The 23,550-nt window shown below is 45.6% G+C and overlaps 1 protein-coding gene across 1 annotated transcript in view; it reads right to left on the bottom strand.

Annotated features, from left to right (window-relative positions):
- Positions 1–23,550, bottom strand: part of LOC140198092 (complement C4-A-like) — a 145,562-nt gene that overhangs the window by 48,469 nt on the left and 73,543 nt on the right. The window contains exons 23-28 of the mRNA XM_072258982.1: positions 17,666–17,749; positions 13,742–13,945; positions 10,769–10,844; positions 8,747–8,903; positions 3,508–3,621; positions 402–570 (exon numbers count right to left, since the gene is read on the bottom strand). Coding sequence (XP_072115083.1) covers positions 402–570; positions 3,508–3,621; positions 8,747–8,903; positions 10,769–10,844; positions 13,742–13,945; positions 17,666–17,749 — 804 coding nt within the window. The remainder of the gene's footprint in view (positions 1–401; positions 571–3,507; positions 3,622–8,746; positions 8,904–10,768; positions 10,845–13,741; positions 13,946–17,665; positions 17,750–23,550) is intronic.

Genomic DNA, 23,550 nt, shown 5'->3' with positions numbered 1-23,550 from the left:
GGGGAAAAAAAAACAACCTTGAGCTTTTCTTTTCTTTGCTTTCTCTGACCAAAGCTTCTCTTTGCTGAAGCCTCAAAGACCAAAAGCCTGAAGTTCACCACTCTGTCGCTATCCATTCAAAAGATGGCCACTACGACGATGGCCCTGCCTTTCTTTAATTTGCTTTTGCTAATCAATCCCAAACGCCCGTTGGTTGCTGGTCAAAACTCTTCATCGCTATAGCAACCTCCTGTGGCCTTCTGTACTCGGGCAGCAAGCCTTTTGAAGTCCCTCCTCTCACAGCTCCCGATTAGGTTTTATAGTCCTGTTACTAAACTCTTGTCTATTCTTCAGAACCATGTGTCAATCAAATTAGCAGGCCGAGAGTGAGTTTCTGGTGGGGTAGACATTAGAAACTTCACCTGACTCATGAGATGCAATCCGCTTCAGTCTCCTCTCAGCCTCCAACACTTTGTCCAAATCTACTTCTGCGAAGGCCAGGGCATAGGCGGTGATCGCCAAGGCGTAGGGCTTCTCGACATTTGGCAAAGTCCTGTGCAAATACTGCATGGCTTTTCCGATGCTTTCACTCTGGTGGAACGAAACAAGAAATGGTGTGACTTTGAAATACTTCACCCACACTCATCCCGGCAGCTCACACTGACTCAGGTAAAGACTAGACCCAAACCAGGCTTTCACTTTGTCTGGAGCCACTGCCTCACACACCTAGAGTCCCGAGCCTGATCCCAAACTCCGGCACCACCTGTTGTTGGAGTTTGCACACTCTCCCCGTGGCCATTTGTGTTTCGTCTGGGTGCCACTGCTTCCTCCCACACACTGAACAGTTACAGGTCAGTGGCTGCGGTAAATTAGCCTCTAGTGTTGGGGTGAGCGGCAGAACCCGGAGAGAACTGAGGAGAATGTAAGACAAGGAATGACTGGTGAGCAGACCAGTAAGTCTTGAAGCATCTTCGATGTACCAAATGAGGATGGTTTTAATGAAGTAACCTTCCCTTTGAGTCAGAAGACTCCTGGGTCAATCCCGGAACTCACTACAATCTAGCTTCGCTGTCACAGTGAGTTGAAGCATTAAATGTGCCTCATGTTGGATCACCCTTTAAAAAGAGGCACCACCTGCTCTCTAAGACCCTGTGACACTACAGGAATTGAGCACGATTATGGTTTACATCCTGGTATGGTATTGGGCACGTGGCCAAGTGGTTAAGGCATTCGTCTAGTGAACTGAAGGTCGCTAGTTCGAGCCTCAGCTGTGGCAGCGTGTTTGTGTCCTTGAGCAAGGCGCTTAACCACACATTGCTCTAGTGTCTGTGCGAGGAGTGGCGCCCCACACAGACTTCCAATCTGCACCTTGTAAGGCATGAAAATGCCCGACGCAGGCCTCTCATGGTCTGAGTCAACATTCCCTCTCCTCCATTGTATTTAATCCCCAATCACTGAATTCCCCACCATCAAAATCCCAGAAGATACCATTGGTCAGACACTGAACTGGAGTGGCCATTTACACAATGTGGCTACAAGAGCAGGGAACCCTGTGGTGGGTAACTCACCTCCTGACTCCCCAAAGCCCAGTCTGTCCACCATACTGTGATGCGTAACTCATCTCCTGACCCCCCAAAGCCTGTCTGTCCATTATCCTGTGGAGAGTAACTCATCTCCTGATTCCCCAAAGCCTGTCTGTCCATCATCTTCAAGGTTTGGGTCCGGAGTGTGATAGAACTCTCTCCAGTTGCCTGGGGTGAGTGTAGCTTCAACAGCACTCCAAGCTCAGCTGCACACAGGACAGGGCAGCCTGCTTGACATGCAGCCCATCCATAGATGTTCACTTGCTCCTTCACTGATGCATAGTAGCAGCCGCATAGTAGCAACTTCCTGCGGGAAGCACTGCAGAGACCCACCGAGACTCCTTAGACGGCACCTTCCAAACCCACCAACTCTGCCAGTGAGAACGACAAGGGCAACAGCAGAATAGGGCACATTGCCACCCAAAGTTGCCCCCTAAGCCACAAACCATCCTCACTCGGAGATATATCATCGTTCCTTCACTGTCGCTGGGTCAAAATCCTGGAACTCCCTCCCTACAGAACTGTTGGACTGTGGCTGTGCACTGGCAGCTCACCAGCACCCTCTCAGGGACAACTAGGGAGGAGCAATTAAATGCTGGCAAAACCTGCAGCACCCACATCCCTTGAATTAATACAAAACATCACCATCATTGGACGCTTATGTATTGCTGGAGACACAAGAGACTGCAGATGCTGGAATCTGGAGCAATGTACAAGGCACTGGAGAAACCCAATGGGTCAGGCAGTATCTGTGGAGGGATATGGACAGTCGATGTTTCGGGTTGAGACCTTTCACCTGGACTGAAAGAGTAGCGGGGAGGTAGTCAGCATAATGTGGTGGGGCAAGAGCTGGCAAGCAATAGGTGATAGATAGACAAGGGGTGGGGAAATAGCTATAGATGCTGCGAGGTGATAGGTGGAGGCAACGTGACCCTTCACCGTGATTGAAAGGGTGATGGCCAATATAGAGAAGTGGGCGGGAAAGGGAGGAGCAGAAGCTCGCCAGCTATAGGAGGATCCAGTTGAGGAGGGGTGATAGGCATTTGGAAGAGGGGAAAAAGCAACAGAGGCTGAGGGGTGATAGGTAGATGCAAAAAAGTGCTACATTTGATGGAATCTGAGAGGAGGGGGAAGGTGGAGCATGGAACCAAGTGGGGAAGGCAGATGAGAAGATTGGGGGCGGAGGGGGAGGAAAGCATAGGTGATAGACAGATCGAGGGGTTGGAGGTATGTAAAGGAACAGGTTACAGAGCTGGGATGGGTGTAGGAGAAACTGGGTAGATCAGGAGAAAGAGAGAAAGGGGGCAGAGGTCAGAAGGTCACCGGAAATTGGAGAAATCAGTGTTCATGCCATCGGGTTGGAGACCACCCAGGAAGAATATGAGGCTCTGTTGCCCTAGATTTTGTTTAGCCTCACCCTGCCCAGGAGGAGATTGAGGATACAGGGCTCGGTGAGGGAACGAAGAGGGGAATTGAAATGGATGGGAATCAGGAACTCCAGCAGACCATGAGGAATGGAGCGCAATTACTTAGCAAAGCATTCACCCAGTCTGCGCTTGCTCCCTGGAGCATCTGCACACAATGCTGAGTCTTCAGTATACAAGCTGTTGCTGCAATTTCTGCATTGCAGTTCTCACAGACCAGCTGCACATAACCTGGGAAGCATTGACACGTCTGGTAACTCATTCCCAAGCCGAATTTAGCATCCCAAGCTGAATTTTGGCGGAAGATTTAAAAATTCAGCTGCTGATTTACTAACCTGACAATGTTCCCCGGAATCCACATCCCATTCTGATTCATGGGGACTTAAAGCAAACTGAAGTTCCCAAAACTTTTTCTGAGCCAAATTTATTTCTGCAATCTCCCCCAGGCCGTCATTGAGGTAGACAAGCCCCGATAAGGAGGTTTTTCAAAAAGGCACCGAGAAAGAATGTTTATATCATACCACTACTGAAGCAGCTGCTACGTTGCTCTGGAGAAAGCTTTGCAGGAAATGCTTTAAGGCCACTGTTACAAAGGCAGTCAGGGGCAAGTTACCCTCAGCACCACCAACTCCACCCTGTGGAAAGAAACCAACAGTCACAAACGCAGACAAAATAAAATAAATCAAGTACTTACTTACTGCCCATCATGCCACTGTCGTTTAGGTCAGCATTGAAGGTCCTCCATCTCTGTTTGTATAAAAGTTTTCTCCATTGCTGTTTCTGTAACAATTGTTTCTCGACCAGCCGGGGTTGAGCTGAACCCCAAACCTGGAGGGCCGATGGACAACTCTTGGTTGAGCCTCTACCTTTGGCCTGCTTGGCATGGGTGACCCTACCAAGAGCCAAAGCACAAGGCTCTAACTCCAGCCAGCATAGCTCTCTGGGTCATTGAGGCATGCAAGTCACCAAACACATCGAAAGGCTGTGGTCCTCTTAGAGGGCAATCAGTGCAGATCAGTAACACCACCTCCTCGTCACTGACCATCAACCTCAGGACTCTGTGCTTAGTGTCCCTGCTCTACCCTCCTAATACCCATGACTACAGGCCTAAGCACAGCTCTAATAACCCCAATGACAGCACTGCTGTTGGCCGAATCACCGTGACGAGTCAGCGCACGGGAGTGAGACAGGACGCCTGGTTAAGAGGTGCCGCAAAGGCATCCTCATTTTTAACATCCACAAAGCCACCTGAGTGAGTGAGCAGCAAGGTCTCCCTGCAGAGGAAGTGCTGGAGGCAGATACAACAATAATTTTTTAAAAACATTTGGATAGCTACATGGATAGGAAAGGATTAGAGGGATATGGGGCAAATACAAGCTTAAATAGGAAACTTGGTCAACGTGGACTAATTGGGCAGGAGAGACTGTTTTGTGTTCAATGACTATGATTCAGTACTCTCCAATATATTTTCCCACCTCGTTGAAGAAGACCATTGGGCCAGTGAGTCTCAAAACACTCTCACAAGTATCCAACTACACAATTTACAGAGCTGACTAAACCACTGACCTGAACATGGTTGGTATGTGGCAGGAAAACAGAGCACGTGGGGGAAACCCGCATGGTCGCAGGGAGAATGTACAAACTCCAGACCTGTGGTGATCCAGAGCCAGAGAAGGGACCTCAGATATTTCAAAGTTTGAAGGACCAACTCCAGTGGGAGCACATTTACTTTATGCTATCTAACAAACTCATTCGTAAGGCCAGTGATGTTGTGGGGATGGAACTGGACTCTCTGACGATGGTGTCTGAAAAGAGGATGCTGTCCAAGTTGCATGCCATCTTGGACAATGTCTCCCATCCACTACATAATGTACTGGTTGGGCACAGGAGTACATTCAGCCAGAGACTCATTCCATCGAGATGCAACACTGAGCGTCATAGGAAGTCATTCCTGCCTGTGGCCATCAAACTTTACAACTCCTCCCTTGGAGGATCAGACATCCTGAGCCATTAGGCTGGTCCTGGACTTATTTCCTGGCATAATTTACATATTACTATTTAACTATTTATGGTTTTATTACTATTTAATTATTTATGGTGCAACTGTAATGAAAACCAATTTCCCCCAGGATCAATAAAGTATGACTATGACTATGACTATGACTATGACTGTCATTAACTGACAGTCACTTATGATGTTACAGAGGACTTTGACTTACTGGTTATATCACAAGCATAGATAGGCTTGGACTGTTCAACTAAAGATGGGTCGGAACTGCTTTCGAGACTAATTCAATCCCATTCTCTGGCACTGTCTATCTGATCAATGCAGCTCATGACTGTGGGGCTCTTTCTGGGGGACTATGCGGTTTGCTGTTCGGTGTTCATGGCTGTGGAGAGGTACTTGGAGGACTCTGTGATTCATGTCACATGTGTTTCGAGTTTCTGGTTTACCCTCTTATTTGCTCTTCACACAATTTGGACGGGGGCACTTTGGCACAGACTGGTTCTGCAGCCTGCCGTCAATGATACAGCACTGAGCTGAGCTGAACTGAACTGAACTGAACTGAACTGAGCTGAACTGAACTGAACTGAGCTGAACTGAGCTGAGCTGGGCTGTTTTGAGGACTTTGTGGTTTGATGTTTATTCTATGTGTTGCTCACTCGCTTTTGGCTGCTTGCGCAATTCATTGTTTTTTTCACGCATTGGGTGTTCGATGTTTTCTTCGAACGGGCTCCATTGTGTTTCTTTGTTTCGTGGCTGCGTGGTGGGGGACGAATCTCAGGGTTGTATGCTGTATATGTATTTTGGTGATAAGTGTACTTTGAATCTTTGAATCCCTTTGATTGTGTTGGTTTCCCCCACCGCCCCGGGTGCTCTGGTTTCCTCCCAGATCCCAAGGAAGTACAGGCTGGTGGTTGCTATAAATTACCCTTGCATGTCGATGGATGGTTGGAGAACTGGAAGCTGAGAGGCATGTGCAAGGTACAAGGGGAATGGGATGGATCTGAGGGCCAACCTACACTTGTCAGGCAGAATGGTCTCCTGCAGGGTCAAAGGAAAAATGTGAGATTGAGAGGTAGAAATCCAAATCTAACCATGGGTAATGGGGATTGAAAGTTTATGAAATGGAATGAATGGGATGAAAAGCAAATGTCAATAATGGTGAGGCTCCAATGTAAAATGTGTTCCAGGTTCTGGGGAAGAGAGTCGTCGTTGCCTAGTTACCCCAAACATGGTTGTTTCTTCTGCTGCCTGACAGAATGTAACAAACTGCCCATTGCTGGGGCAATTACGTGCAGACAATAAATGCTGGCAAAATCTATGAAATCCACATCTCTTTTGAAGCAATGAGTCAAGGTTTGGAATATGCTGTTTATTTGGAAGGACAGATATTTAACAGAAACCTTCTAAGGAGAATGGGGTAGGCTAAAACTTCATGGAGAAGACTGAAGGAGGGCCTCTGAAAGCACCAGCACTGACTGATGGGCAAATGTCCAACTCCTGTATAGTATCATCTATGGTTCCAAAAGTTAGCAGTACGGGAGAACATGCAAGAACTCATAATCTGTAACCCTTTGTTGCCTCCCTCATTAGCCCTGCCATTCTATTCCCCCCCACCTGAGTCCATCTGACAATTAACCCCTCCTCAACTGGATCCACTTATCACTCGCAAGCACTTTCTCCACCCCTTCCTCCTCACTGTTTCATATCAGCTATCTCCCATCTATCTTTCAATCCAGACTGAAGGGGCGCGACCCGGGATGCTAACTGATTTCCTTCATTTCCTTCCACAGATGCTGCCTGACCCTTTGAGTTTTGTACAAGATATCTAACTGGAGGAAAATGAAAGCTGACATCAAATGGAGGAAGTTCAACAAATGGGGATGGGGAGGCAAACAGGGGAATAGGATATTAGATGCTCATTGCTCATTGCATAAATACTCAGTTTCACTGCTGTAAGCCAGGGGTGGTCCCCAACCTTTTTTGCACCGCGGACCGGTATAATATTGAAATATTCTTGTGGACCGGCTGACCGTTGGGGGGGGGGGGGGAGAGGTGCGGACGGTAGGGTTGCCAACTTTCTCACTGTCTTTACCCCGAGAAAGACTACCATGACCATGAAGCCTTGCGCGGGCACCTGTGTGTGCATGCGTGTGTACATGTCGATTTTTTTCTACAAATGGGTTTTGGTGATTCTGTTCAGTGAAACTACACTGTACATACATTATTTCTACTTTATATAGGTTGTGTATTTATCATATCATTCCTGCTTTTACTACATGTTAATGTTATTTTAGGTTTTCTGTGTTATTTCGTAGGTTATTTTTTGGGTCTGGGAACGCTCAAAAATTTTTCCCATATAAATTAATGGTAATTGCTTCTTCACTTTACGCCATTTCGGCACGAAAGGTTTCATAGGAATGCTTTAGCTTAGCAGGGGAAATATGGGACAAGGACAGTCCCATATGGGACAAACCAATTTAGCCCAATATACAGGATGTCTCGGCTAATACGGGACAGTTGGCAACCCTAGTGGGGGGAGGTGGTGTTAATCACGACCAGTATACAGGTGTTAAGTCAACTATAAGTCACTTATGAGTGGCTAATACACTCAATTTCGTTTCTAAAAAGGTTTATCTTACGAATTTAATATTAAACACATAGCAACACACATAAAAGTTGCTGGTGAACACAGCAGGCCAGGCAGCATCTCTAGGAAGAGGTACACTCGACGTTTCGGGCCGAGACCCTTCGTCAGGACTAACTGAAAGAAGAGCTAGTAAGAGATTTGAAAGTGGGAGGGGGAGGGGAAGATCCAAAATGATAGGAGAAGACAGGAGGGGGAGGGATCGTTAAACACATAGCGCATATTTTCCTCACATGAATATAGTGATAAGTCAATTATAAGTCAGTTATAAGTCAATAGCATCATAATATTTTAAGTAACATTTGGATATTAAACACACAGCGCATATTTTCCCCGTATGAACATATAAAATCATTGCAACACACCAATATCACTGAATCAGTGGGAGCCCTGGGCTTGTTTCCCTGCGACAAGACGGTGCCATCGAAGGGTGATGGGAGACAGCGATACTCGAAGGGGGTTCCTTATGGCCAGTCTATTCCGCAATTTAGTTTTTGTTGCATTCATTGCAGGAAACCCCACTTCACAGAGATATGTTGGAAATGGAAGCAACGTTTTCAGTGCTTTCGTGGCTATCTCAGGATATTTAAACTTCACTTTAATCCAGGATGCCGGCAGAGATGTTATGTCAAACATAGTTTTCAACCCGCCATCATTTGCAAGCTCGAGGAGTTGATCTTCTTCCTGCGCTGACATGGATGACGTGTGCGTAATGACCTTGCGTGCATTCAAGTTCAACAGTGGGAGTGACAGGGAATGAGGAAAGGTGCAGCTGACTCATATCGTTTCATATCGCTAAATCATATTGTTTCCTCGCGGCCTGGTAGCACATGCTTTTGGTGGTTGGGGACCGCTGCTGTAAGCAACATCACTGAGTATTAAACCAGACCAGCAACTGAACATGTACAACGCTACCCCAAGGACTTTGACTTCTTAGATACCTTGAATCAGAATCTGTTACATACATTGCAGAGACTGGACACTGGAGGGTGTAGAAGACAGAATTAACAAGAAACCACTGGAGTGTAATACTCACAATTAAGTGCCTATAAAATTGACTTCAAGGACATCAGATGAGAAACAGAGAGTGAAATGAAGAAGTTCGAACCTGCATGGCTTTCACAAGCACTGGATGGGGATCTTCAAAGCTTCCATCGCTCTTCTGAACTTTGATCAAATAGGAAACAGATTTGTACACGATCTCCTGATTTACTATGATATGATGTTCCACTATTGAGAATATCTTCACAATGAAGGCTGTCAGCCTGAGAAGACAGAGGAAAGTGCTTACAATATGTAGCTTCAAAGTGCACATTGAAAAACCGGATTTTAACTTGGGAAATATTATTCGGCATCTGCATTTGCAGTAAAATTGCACTTCCTATTGGTCATCCTGTCACCAGCAAGGTGGTCCTCATTCCAGATAAACTTGAGGAAAAGATGTTTATGGTCTCAGAGGATGATTGGCAAGGGACCCAAGGAGCAGCTTCTTCATGCAGAGGATGGTGACTGTATGGAAAAAAGTGCCAGAGAAAGTGCAAGCAACACACATCAAAGTTGCTGGTGAACGCAGCAGGCCAGGCAGCATCTCTAGGAAGATGTACAGTTGACATTTCGGGCCGAGACCCTTCGTCAGGACTAATTGAAGGAAGAGCTAGTAAGAGATTTGAAAGTGGGAGGGGGAGGGGGAGATCCAAAATGATAGGAGAAGACCAGAGGGGGAGGGATGGAGCCAAGAGCTGGACAGTTGATTGGCAAAAGGGATATGAGATCGTTTCGCTGAACACCTACTCTCTGTCCGCCAGAGAAAGCAGGATCTCCCAGTGGCCACACATTTTAATTCCACGTCCCATTCCCATTCTGACATGTCTTTCCACGGCCTCCTCTACTGTAAAGATGAAGCCACACTCAGGTTGGAGGAATAACACCTTATATTCCGTCTGGGTAGCCTCCAAACTGATGGCATGAACATTGACTTCTCAAACTTCACTAATGCCCCACCTCCCCCTCGTACCCCATCCATTATTTATTTATATACACACCTTCTTTCTCTCTCTCTCCTTTTTCTCCCTCTGTCCCTCTCACTATACCCCTTGCCCATCCTCTGGGTTTCCCCCCTTCCCCCTTTTCTTTCTCCCTGGGCATCCCGTCCCATGATCCTCTCATATCCCTTTTGCCAATCAACTGTCCAGCTGATGGCTGCATCCCTCCCCCTCCTGTCTTCTCCTATCATTTCGGATCTCCCCCTCCCCCTCTCACTTTCAAATCTCTTACTAGCTCTTCCTTCAGTTAGTCCTGACGAAGGGTCTCGGCCCGAAACGTCGACTGTACCTCTTCCTAGAGATGCTGCCTGGCCTGCTGCATTCACCAGCAACTTTGAAGTGTGTTGCTTGAATTTCCAGCATCTGCAGAATTCCTCGTGTTTGCCAGAGAAAATGGTTGAGGTAGGTGCAAGAATTGGTGTCAGGTTCATTATACAGGGAAACAAACATGGTTTTACATGCACCCAGAAATATCATTCCAAATAGAACGTAGAATCTAGTGTTAACATTTCAAACATATTTGGACTGGTGCATAGATCAGCAATGTTCAGTAGAATATTGACCTATTGTGGACAAATCTAATTAACTTTGATGGGCATCTTGGTTAGCATGGATAATTTGTTTATTGTGGACTGTTTACTCTTTTCCATAGATGCTGCTTGACCTGCTGAATTCCTCCAGCATTTTGCATGTTTTGCCTTGAATTTCCAGCATCTGCCAATTTTCTGGTGTTTATGTTTCCAGTACCTTCTGACTTATTTCAGATTTCCAGCATCTGCAGTTTTTATGATTTTCATTAACCAGGGAATGAAGAGAGGGTTGTCCCTGTAATGAACAGATTCCATTTTTACAGACATTCTTAAGTCGAGTTTGTCCATAATACTCAATAATCACTTGATATGATAAGCGCACCTCCACAGTATTGTAATAAATGGTATCAAAAGCACATCGGAATGTTAAAAACAATGATTAAAATTGGCTAAATTGTCAGCATCTTTGAAACATCCTGATATTTTATGTTCAATGTATTTTTTAAATTACTGTCCTGCTCATTGTCAAAAGAAATGTATAAAATGCTCAACACCTACCATGTGCTGCTTGGGGAGTTCTTCCAAGTCCCATAGGATCCGTCATCCTTCATATATCCCAAAATCCTGCTGTACCCTAGAGAAAGTTGTTTGAGTTTTTAATCGATCCATAAACATTGGGGCCAGATTTATATGCCTCTCCACATTTTCCCCGTCAGCTCCAGCTGTTCTACTTTCATCTCACTTCCCAAGTTACCTCTTTACGTAGGTTAATGTCGAGAGGACAGCCGCTTTGATCGAAGTCTCACAGGCTTCATCGTGGCAGGGAACATAGCTCACAGAACGGCACAGGAGGCCAAGAACACAAGCACAGCAGAAGGCCACTCAGCCCCGCCATTCAATATGAACAGAGCTGATTTGCACTCAGCCTCATCTCCTCCTCCGCATTAGTTCCCAGTCTCCCTCAGTTCAAAGATATCTCTTTCAGAAAACTGTCTACCCCCTCGTGAAATGCCCCCAGTGCTCCAGGGTAGAGAATGCCAAAAGTTCATCTCCCTCGGTGAAGTGAAATTCAGGCACACTCTCAGTTTTAAACCTCAGCACCCTCATCTTGTAAATTTGACTGCTTGCTCAAGACTCGCAAAAGTATTTGGACATCTAGAGAAACCAGAGTCTGCAGATGCTGGAATCTGGAGCAACAACCTGCTGAGGGAATTCAATGGGGCAAGCAGCATTTGTTGGGCAGGGTTGGGGAGGAATTGCCGATGTTACGGGCCAGCACTGAGAGTGGCACTCCCACACCTAGTACGTTCCTTCTTCATGGCACATATAATTCAAAGTTGGGATGTTATGTTGAAATGGTATAAGACGTTGGTGAGGCCTAATTTGGAGTATTGTGTGCAGTTGTGGTCACCTGCCTATAGGAAAAGATGTCACTAAGATTGAAAAAGCATAGAGAAAATTTACAAGGATGTTGCCAGTACTTCGTGACCTGAATTATAGGGAAACGTAGAATAGATTATTACTTTATTCCCTGGAATGTAGAAGATTGAGAGGAGACTTGATAGTGGTACAGTATGTAAAATTATGGGTGGTATATGTAGGATAAATGTAAGAGACTTTTACCACTGGGGTTGAGTGAGACTATAACTAGAGGTAATTGGCCTAGGGTGAAAGGTGAAGTGTTTAAGGGAAAAATGAGGATGAACTTTTTGTTGATTTGGGCGACTTCCTTGAGTTCATCTGCGAAACAGTTTAATTTCTTCTCTTCTCACGTACTCTTCAAGGTGGTTGGGGTCCTCTCACAGTCCATGATCTGCAGCTGTGCTCAAACTATGTTCTTCACGTACGGTGGGTTCTCAGTCTGTGGAAATCGCTGGGCAACAAGCGTTTCGGGATCTCCAGGAGCAGCTTTGAAGACCCGCGCATTTGGGGTGTGGCCGTGTGGACGATCCAATTCCTCACCGACGTTGCCAAATGAAGCATAGCGGGAGATCGAAACATCGAGACAGTGGGCGATGAGGGGTGGGCTGATGCTTTTTGCTGGAACAAGTGGGAAGGGGGAGGGTTGATGCTTTGCTGCTGTTTGAGCATGGGGGGTGGCTTTTGGGGTTCTATTGTTTTTCAGTCAATCATTCTTTAGGTTTTTTTCCTGTTTTGTGGATGTCTGCAAAGAGTAAGAATTTCAGGCTGTATACTGTACACATTCTGTGACACTAAATTGAACCGTTGAACTTGGTCATTCAGAGGGTGGTGAGACCGTGGCATGAGCTGCCCGCAGAGGCAGTGGGTGAGGGTTCAATTTCAACATTTAAGAAAAATGGGAGGGGTAAGGAGGGCTATGGTCTGGGGGCAGGTCGATGCAGTTTGGGAAGTCAAATCAGGACAGGACTTTCACAGTGAACAGCAGGGCCCTGGGGATTACTGTAGAACAGGGGAACCTTGGGGTTCAGGTACATGGTTCCCGAAAGTGAGTATTGAAGGAGGTTTTTGGCATGCTAGCTTTCACTGGTCAAGAAAATGGGAGACCACGGTGCAGTTGCACAAGGTGCTGGTGAGGTCCCACATGAAGTATTGGGTTCAGTTTAGTCCTCTATGCTGGAGGAAAGAGATTATTGAGCTGAAAAGATTGAAGAGAAGATTCACAAGAATATTGTCAGGACTTGAGGGAGAGTTTGGACAGGCTGGGACTTTTTTCCTGAGAGCGTTGGAGACTCAGAGGTGATGATATAGAGGTTAGTGCACTGAGGCTTCTTCTCCGGTGTTGGGGAATCAGGAACTAGAATGTCGAGCAAAGGTTTACGGTGAGAGGGGAGAAATTCAATCGGAACCCAGCAGACAACTCTTTTATATCAAGGATCATCAGTATATGAAATGAGCTGCCGGGGAAGTGGGTACGATAACAAGTATTAAATGATAGTTGGACAAGTATGTGGATGGGAAAGGTTTATAAGGTCATGGGCCAAATATGGACACATGGAAGTAAGCTGGATGTGGCTTCTTGGTTGACGTGGACCAGCTGAGTCTTTTTCCATATGTGCCAGGAGGCGAGTTCCATGCCTCTTGACAGAACAGGCCTCCCATCCCAGGGATTAGCCCAGTGAAGAAACAGGAAAAGTGCTGGAGGATAGCGGCATCTGTGCAGGCAGAGGGATGAGCAACTTGCAGGGTCAGGTCCCTGCACCAGGACCAGAAATGATAGCCAGCGTTCAGTGTCTACATGGGCTGCTCGGCCTACTGAGTTCCTTCAGTAGTTTGATTTTTGCTCTTGGTTCCAGCATTTGCAGCCTCATGCATCTCCGCTAAACCTGGGAATCTCTTCTGGACTGCTTCCAGTGCCAGCTTACCCTTTCTTACATGAGGGTATCAAAGGTGTGCAGTTTCTCCAGTTGTGTCCATGCCTTTACAACTATACCAGTACTTCTCTACTTGTAAACTCCAAGGCCCCTTCTGAATCAACATGCCAGCCATGAGGGGCTGAACGAAGATGAGGAGATGGGCAAGGCCACGTTACTCAAGATGAAGGGCTCTCACCTGTTTCGATGTGACGCAGGGCCTCATCCTTGCGCTGAGCACTGAGGGACAGCCACTGGTCACTCTGATCCAGGTATTCCACGGCGAAGACGGTGGGAGCCATGTGCATGGCTGTTTGCTCCGCACAGCCCGTCGGCACCTTGATGAGCTTGTCGATTCCATCTGGGTCCAGAGAATTCTCCACTGCAGGACCCAGAACCGTGGCTAAATCAGCAGCAACAGGAAGCTGTTATTTTCTGAACCGTTCCAACAGTTCTCACAAAATAGTTCAAATGATTATTAAAGTGCTGCAACATTTCCACAAAAACTATTTCCCTCTCCACAGGCACTGCCTGACCGGCTGAGAATTCCAAGCATTGTTCCGGTTTCATTCTCGAGTGACTTGCCGCTCCGTGGTGCGCTCTGTGACACACTCAGGAGAACGCCTAGTGGAACACTCACCAACGCGCTCAGGGGGCACCGGCAGCGACACACTCAGTGGTAGTGTTAGTGCTACTCTCCGGGGGAGATACCGTGATCATTCAGTGAATCTCACAGTGGAAATCTGCGACACATTCAACAATACATGTTGTGGTACAATCAGGGGAGCACCCAGTGACACACTTTGTGTCACAATCTATGACACAGCTACACACTTAGTGACACACACAGCTGAACTGAGTGACACCAAGTGCTGAATTTAGGGAAACACAGTGGAGCACAATGCCACATGGTGCCTCAATAGTGATATACTCAGCACCGTGCTCAGTGACACACCCAGATAAACTCAGTGACGCACTCAACACCTACCAGTTTAAGACTGAAATTGGGCGACAGCTCACTGGTAGTTTAGAAGGCAAGAAATACAACTAAAAGCGTTATTAATAACACTTTTCTGAGGTAAATTGTGGTAAACCACCACGCAAACAATGAAGAGGCAAGCAAGGACGAAGCTCACTCGAGGGATGAGCCGTGCCGGTGCATTGCCTGAGTCAGGGATGCAGTTGGAGTGAGGGATTCGGAGAGAAGTCGAGACGGAGGAATTTCTATATCCGTCCATATAAACCGGGTGGACATCAAAGGTTGGATTGCTCCAGTTGCTGATTTGGAGAGGTCAAGAACAGCTTTGGGCAGCATGGCGAGGTCTAGGCCCAGAGAGTTTCACCGCAGCAGGTCCAAGGACCTAGTGTACAGCACAAACTGGTGTTTGGACAACTTCAGCTCAGATAGATCAGAAAGGCAGGATATAGGGACAGAGGTGAGGGTCACTCAAACACTCTTTCTCAATGTTCACTCGTCTCTCCACAGTGCTGATGCTGTGAGACAGTTTGGCTTCTACACAACTCGTGTCTGCAAGCTTCATGCCGATTTGCCTTGCTATATGATGAACTGAGACTGAGGCTTTGGGCCTACCCCAGCTGCTCTGGGATTCGGGGTCTATGGACTCAGTTTGGTTCAGAATGCTATTGCTTGCTTCTGTAGTTTGCTTGATTCATGTTTATTTTCCTCTTTCTCTGCGCATTGGGTATTTATTTTTTTAAATAAATATTGGGTATCTCTTTTTTTAAACTGGGCTCTTTCAGGTTTCTTGCTCTGTGGCTGCTCGTAAGCAGACTAATCTCATGGTTTTATAACCTTGAGATTCGATAATAAATGTACTTTAAATTTTGCATTTTGAAGGATACACAATTCCACAGTTAGTGTCACACTCTGTGACACACTCCATGACACACACTGTGACAACCCTAAGTACAGACAGTGTCATATTTACACTGCCTACACACTCTGTGACATGATCAGTGATATGGTCCTCTCTGAGTTGGGAGGTTGTGTCTCTGGGATCCGGGCTGACAGGAGGGAAGGAGTGTCGCCCTGTCAGTTTCAATTTGGGAATTGAACTCAAACAAACGGGAAAAAAAGACTAAATCTGGGTAGGCCATTCAGCCCCTCATAACCTGCTCCACCAATCCAGCACCGGGGCTGATCTTTCACCTTAGTCTCTCCCATTCCTCAATATCCAAACATCTACTAGAACATACTCAGCAACAGAACCACCAGGTGCTCATTGCTGGAGAGCTTCAAACATTCATTCTCATAAATGAAAAACCAGAGGCAAACTGCAAATTTGAAATCAAAGCAGAAAATGCTTGAAACGCTCAGTGGGGCAGGCAGCATCTGCGCAGAGAAGAACAATTAATATTTCTGATCCTTCATCAACGAACTGTTGGGTAATATATACAATGAATATTCCTTCATTAACAAAAAGGCTTAGCAGAGGATGCACTTCTTGTGACCCTTGGTAAAATTCCATCTTCCCCAGATCATACTGGTGCAATTCTACACCGACATCAAAACAAACATCCTCGCATCAGCTGGTTTGATGCAGAATTCTCTCACAATATACAAAAACTGTCAGAACTGCAGAAAGTCATTGGCTGCAGTCTATCATCATCGCATTGTCCAGGACAAAGAGGGACGCAGGAAAAAATCATTGCCAACAGAAAATAGCCTTTTGCAAAATTTCCCTTCCAGAAAGCACTATAGGCTATTAAAGCAAAAACTTCATGCCATGTTAAAAGTTTCCTCCCTCAGGCAGTTAATCTGATAAACCATTCTAGTTAGTCGCCACATATCCCCTATTACCTCAGTCACTGCACTGTACTGTAAGCACTTTAAAACACTTCTTATACTGTGTTTACATTATAAATTCCTGCTGAGTTCCTCTGACATTGTGTTTGTGACATGCAACTCTAAAGTACACTCATCACATGTTAGTGTTACCTCCCTGTCTGCTTGAAATAGACTCCTTGGCCATTCTCCCCTGACCTCTCTCATTAACAAGGCATTTTCAGCCATAAAACTGTCACCGATTTCTTTAATTTGTTTTTCGCACCCTTCTCTGTAAACTCTAGAGACTATTGTGCATGAAAATCCCTGGGGATCAGTAGTTTCTGAGATACTCAAACCACCCTGTCTGGCACCAACAATCATTCCATGGTCAAAGTCACTTAGATCACATTTCTTCCTCATTCTGGTGTTTGGTCTGAAGAACAACTGAACCCCTTTGACCATGTCTGCATGCTTTGAATTGAATTGAATTGACCTTATTACTTACATCCTTCATATACATGAGTAAAAATATTTACGTTATGTCTCTGTCTAAATGTGCAATGTGCAATTTACAGTAACTTATAATAAATAGTATGCACAACAGGACAGTCAATATAGCATAGAAATACAATTATATCAGAATGAATTAATCAGTCTGACAGTCTGGTGGAAGAAGTTGTCCTGGAGCCTGTTGGTCCTGGCTTTTATGCTGCGGTACCATTTCCCAGATGGTAGTTGCTGCTACATGATTGGCTGATTAGATATTTGCTTTAACGAGGTGTACAAATGTACCAATAAAGTGGCCACAGTGTGTATATCTTTTATATTTTTACATAAATCTGATATGTTCTCTCTTAATCTCTCAACTCCAGGGAGATTAGACGCAGCCTCTCCAGTGACTCCTGTTATGTGAAACACACCACCCCAGGCATCATCCTGGTGAGCCTCCCTCGGCGCCCTCTTCAGAGCTATCGCGTCCTTCCCATAATGCAGTTCCCAGAACTGCGCACTGTGCTCCGTCTGAAATCTGGCCAATGGTCTATAAAAACCTCTTTCCCCACTCTGTATTCAATGCACCAACAAAAGCCAGTATCCCGTGCCCTCTTACACAGCTTTATCTACCTGTGCTGCAGCCTTTCACAATCCTTCCTATAGTGTGGTCACCAGATTGATTCACTTCAGGTGAAATTATTTTGATTCAGCTGTCTACTTCAAAGAAGGAATTGGACATCAAATGTGCAGTCAAGCCCTTAAAGATTTGCTGGCAATTTTGAGCACCTTCCCCCAATCACCTGTGAACAGGCAGCTGCAAAAGAACGACTGCGACAAACTTACCGGAGGGAAGCATGTACAAGAAGTTGTCAGCATCAGGGACAACATTCGTTGGCTCCAATTCCATGATTTCAATGCTTCTTCTTTCTGGGAACCAAACAAAGTCTGGTGAGTTGTTGCCAGCAATGCTCCCCTCACTGAAGCAGTGTTTGAGGTGCACGCAGGAGAGACGGCAGACGCTGGGAATGCTGAGCAGCATACACAAAATGCTGGAGTAACTGAACAGGTCAGGCAGCACACTTGGAGGGCAATAACCCCTCCACAGATGCTGCCTGACTTGTAGAGTTTTCCTAGCATTGCGTTTGTGGTACACTGTACTCTGACATGCAGCTCAAAAGTATGCTCATGATAATGGTGAAAAGGCTAAAATAAAAGTACACTGTCCACTGCATGTTTCACAGTGCCAAAGGCAAAATCAAACTACATATATGTCACCACATACTCCCTTGAGATTCATTTTCCTGCAGGCATTTACAGGAAAGTAAAGAATACAATGAAATTTAAGAAAAACCATAAATAAGGACTGGCATACCACCAATGAGCAAAAGAAGACAAATAGTGCAAATAAATACAAATATTGCAAACAGGAGTTGTAGACTACTTGAAAGTCTGTATGTAAGTTGTGCAGTCAGTTCAGGGTCATGGTGGGTGGTGTTGTCTCGTACTCACACCAGCATGAAAAACAAGCCTTCTATGCTTGCCTAGACTTAACACTATCAAGCATCCCCAGGAAGGAAAAGGGGACTTCACTGCCAGGGAAGGTCGGGACTTCAACCTTTGTAAGAATACCAAAGGAAAGGAAAGTTTTGGCAACATCAACTCAAATAGAGCACTACTCACTACGTGTGCTGAACATAATCTTATCATTAAGAACACTCTCATCAGCAGCAAGACTCACTCCAGAGCCAAGCAAAGATCCAGCACAGGGTGACAGAGATAAGAATTCTTGGTGGACTGAAAATCAAATCAAATCAAATCAAAAAACTTTATTGTCATTCTAACCGTACACCAGCTCTGCAGGGCAGAATGAGACAGTGTTTCTCAGGAGCAGTGCAATCATAACATAACAAACGCAACACTAAATAATAAACATAACAATAAATAGTAAAACACAATAGCCACATGTCAGTTAAAATCAAGTTGTAAGTGTCCGGTGCAAGTTAAAAGTGTCCAAAGCAGAGTCAGGTGGAGCAGCTATTTAGCAGTCTGACAGCCTGTGGGAGGAAGCTGTTTAGTAACCTTGTGGTTTTAGTTTTGATGCTCCTGTAACGTTTGCCTGATGGCAGAAGAACAAACAGTTCATGGAGAGGGCGTGACGGGTCTTTAATGAAAAGCCCTGGAAATCCAGAGACTGGAAGACTTTGGTGAAATGAGTGTTTACAAAGCAGTTTATGATCCAAGTGTTTTTGGATTAAACTCCCTGTGAGCTCAAAGGATGGGAAGAACTTGGTATAGTATCAGAAGGATGTCAACCATCAATGGAGAGAGCACTTTCAAGAACACCTTAAACACAACAGCTCCGCTGAACCGACGGTTACCAACGGGGTGGGGGGAGCCTCCCAGTATGAAAGAGGTCCATAATGTCATCAGGAGCCTGAAAAACAAGAGAGTCACTTGCCCTGACAGGATCTCAGCAGAGATCCTCAAGGAAATTGTGCGGTGCCTATCAGCAGCAGCAACTAAGCTCGACAAAGGAGTGCTTCTCACAGGTCAGAGGTGGTTATTTAAAAGGAGAGCTTCGCGGGCGATAGTCAGTCAGTTAGTTAGGCGGCAGCAGCTGAGCTCGACGAACTAAATAAAAGTACAGAAGGGATATGCGGAGCAGCCACTGGCGAGAGTAGAAGCAACAGGCTTTGGCTCGTTCAGGCTTCGGCGAGGTAAGTGCGTAGATGGACTTAGTTTTTGGTTTTACTTTATGTTTTTTTTGTGAGGAATCAAGAGCATGTCGGTAGAGTTAGCATTTTGCACTGGGTGTCCAGTCTCCCAGATGGCCATATCTGCACCAGGTGCACCGAGATACAGCTCCTGAGAGACCGTGTTAGGGACCTGGAGCTGCAGCTCGATGACCTACAGCTTATTAAGGAGAGTGAACAGGAGACAGAGAGGGACTACAAGGAGTTAGTCACCCCAAGGCTGCAGGAGTTAGATAAGTGGGTGAGGGTCAGGGAAGCGAAGGGAAGAGCTCAGATAGTAGAGAACACCCTTGTGGCCATCCCCCGCAGTAATCATTATCTTGTTTTGGATGAAGTTGAGGAGGATGATCTGACAGAGGACGACCACGGCAATCGGGTCTCTGGCACTGAGCCTGGTTCCGTGGTGCAGAAGGGAAAGAGGAAGATGTGGAATGCGGTAATCACAGGGGATTCCATAGTGAGGGGAACAGACAGGAGGTTCTGTCAGCCTGACAGAGATACCCACATGGTGCGTTGCCTCCCAGGTGCCAGGGTACAGGATGTCTCAGATCGAGTGCAGAGTATTCTGAAGGGAGAGGGTGAACGAACAGCCAGAAGTCTTGGTACACATTGGTACCAATGACATAGGTAGAAAAAAGGAGGAGGCCCTGAAGAGAGAATTCAGGGAGTTGTGTAGGAAGCTGAAAAGAAGGACCTCTAGGGTAGTAACCTCAGGATTGCTGCCTGTGCCACACGCTAGCGAGTGCAAGAATAGCATGATCAGGCGTATTAATGTGTGGCTGAGAGAATGGTGTAGGGGACAGGGTTTCAGATTCCTGGATCATTGGGGCATCTTCTGGGGGAGGTACGACCTGTACAAAAAGGACGGGTTACACCTGAACCCAAAGGGGTCCAATATACTAGCGGGGACATTTAATAGAGCTGTTAGGGAGGGTTTAAACTAATTTGGCAGGGGGATGGGAACCAGAGTGATAGGGTTGAGGAAGGGAAAAACAGAAGTAAATCAAAGATAGCGTGCAACAGAGATTATAGAAAGAACAGGCAGGAGATGAGGCATAATCACAGCCAGTCGGATGAGTTACAGGGCAGTAGAGGCATGGTGCACTTAAAACAGAAAGCAACAAATACTGGACTGAAAGTGTTATATTTGAATGCATGCGACATATGGAATAAAATGGACAATCTTGAAATTCAGCTACAGATTGGCAAATATGATGCTGTGGCCATCTCTGAAACTTGGCTAAAGGATGGCTGCCATTGGGAGCTGAATGTCCAAGGGTATACAGTGTATCAGAAAGATAGGTTAGTAGGCAAAGGGGGTAATGTGGCTCTGTGTATAAGAAATAATAATAAATCATTAGAAAGGGATGACATAGGATTGGCAAGTGTAGAGTCTCTATGGGTTGAGTTAAGAAATGGCAAGGGTAAAAGGACCCTAATGGCAGTTGTATACAGGCCTCCAAACAGCAGCCGGGATGTAAATTACAAATTACAGCATGAGATAGAAAAGGTGTGTCAGAAGGGCAATGTCATGATAATCGTTGGGGATTTTAACATGAAAGTGGATTAGGAAAACCAGGTCAGTACTGGATCTCAAGAGAGAATTTGTGGAATGTCTTTTTAGAACAGCCCACTAGGGGATCAAATATGCTGGATTGGGTGTTGTGAAATGATCTAGAGGTGTTAAGAGAGCTAAAGGCTGATTTATACTTCTGTGTCAACTTGACGCCGTAGGTATGGTGTAGCCGCGAACCCTACGCGGATCCTTACGTTGTAGCCTGACACGCACCTCTCCATAAATGTAACCACACGTCGTGGCAATGCAGACCGCAACATCTGTGATTGGTCCGTTTGGTAGCATCGCATTTCCTCCTACGCTGCAATAGCTCTCCACTGGGCAACTGAAGGGCAGGGAAGGAACTCTGGCTGCATTGCTTTCCATAAAGCTTTACAAACCTCTGAAATTATGGAGGACACATTTCGCTTTCATGAAAAAAGACGCTCGCTTTAAACGAAGGGTCTCGGCCTGAAACGTCGACTGCACCTCTTCCTACAGATGCTGCTTGGCCTGCTGCGTTCACCAGCAACTTTGATGTGTGTCGCTCGCTTTAAACTTGTTTACCCCGAGAAAGAGTACCATGACCATGAAGCCTTGCACGGGCAGGTGTTTGCGCATGCGCGCCGTGCCCAAATTGCAGAGCGACGCAGACACACCAACGCACAAGTATAAATGCTCACAATGCGTGTAGGCCACTTGCGTAGGTTACGGCGTCCATTTGACGCACAAGTATAAATCAGCCTTTAGGGTGAAGGATCCATTAGGGAACAGTGATCACAATATAATCGAGTTCACACTGAAATTTGAGAGGGAAAAAATAAAATCCAATGTGTCGGTATTTCAGTGGAATAAAGGAAATTATGATGGCATGACAGGGGAACTGGCCAAGGTTGACTGAAAAGGGACATTTACAGGAAGGACAGCAGAACAGCAATAGCTGGAGTTTCTGGGGAAAATGAGGGAAGTGCAAGACAGATATATTCCAAATAAGAAGAAATTTTCAAAGGGAAGGAGGACACTACCATGGCTGACAAGTGAAATCAGAGCCAAAGTAAAAGCAAAAGAGAGAGCATATAAGGAAGCCAAAGCAAGTGGGAAGACAGAGGATTGGGAGCTGTTAAAAATTTGCAGAAGGAAACTAAGAATGTCATTAGGAAGAAAAAGATGAATTATGAAAGGGAGCTGGTGACTAATATCAAAGAAGATATAAAAAGCTTTTTTAAGCATATAAAGGATAAAAGAGAGTCGAAGGTAGATATAGGACCAATGCATTTCTAAATGACAATGAACGAGTACCAAGTGTTCTCATAATCTAATCTAATAGAAGATGATGCTGGAGATATTGTAATGAGAGATGCAGAAATAGCAGAGGAACTGAATGCATATTTTGCGTCAATATTCACAGTGGAAGATGTCTGCAGTATACTGGACATTCAAGAGTGTCAGGGAAGTGAAGTTTGTGCAGTAAAAATTACAACTGAGAAGGTGCTCAGGAAGCTTAATGGTCTGAGGGTGGATAAATCTACTGGACTTGATGGAATGCACCCTTGGGTTCTGAAGGAAGTAGCTGGAGAGATTATGGAGGCATTAACGACACTCTTTCAAGAATCGATTGATTCTGGCATTGTACCGGATGACTGGAAAATTGCAAATGTTACTCTGCTATTTAAGAAGAGTGAGAGGCAGCAGAAAGGAAACTACAGACCTGTTAGCCAGGACATCAGTGGTCGGTAAGTTGTTGGAGTCAATTGTTAGGGATGAGATTACAGAGTACCTGGAGGCACATGACAAGACAGGGCAAAGCCAGCATAGTTTCCTGAAAGGAAATTCCTGCCTGACTAACCCACTGCAAAGTTTTGAGGAAATTACAAGCAGGGTAGACAAAGGAGATACAGTAGACATGGTGTACTTGGATTTTCAGAAGGCCTTTGACAAGGTGCTGCACATGAGGCTGCTTAGCAAGATAAGAGCCCATGGAATTACAGGGAAGTTACTTGCATGGGAGGAGCATTGGCTGATTGTCAGAAAACAGATTGGAAATAAAGGGATCCTATTCTGGCTGGCTGCCGGTTACCAGTGGAGTTCCAGTGGGGTCGGTGTTGAGACTGCTGTTCTTTATGATGTATGTCAATGATTTGGACTATGGTATTATTGGATCTGTGGATAAATTTGCGATGATACAAAGATAAGTGAAGGAGCGGGTAGTGTTGAGGAAACAGACAGCCTGCAGAAAGACTTAAATAGTTTAGGGGAATGGGCAAAGAAGTGGCAAATGAAATACAATGTTGGGAAGTGTATGGTCATGCACTTTGGTCAAAGAAATAAATGGGCAGACTATTATTCAGACTGGGAGAGAATTCAAAATGCAGAGATGCAAGGGACTTGGGAGTCCTTGTGCAAGATACCCTAAGGGTTAA

This window comes from Mobula birostris, chromosome 5, assembly GCF_030028105.1.
Source record: "Mobula birostris isolate sMobBir1 chromosome 5, sMobBir1.hap1, whole genome shotgun sequence".
Lineage (NCBI taxonomy): Eukaryota > Metazoa > Chordata > Chondrichthyes > Myliobatiformes > Myliobatidae > Mobula > Mobula birostris.
This window is presented reverse-complemented; position numbering and strand designations above follow the sequence as displayed.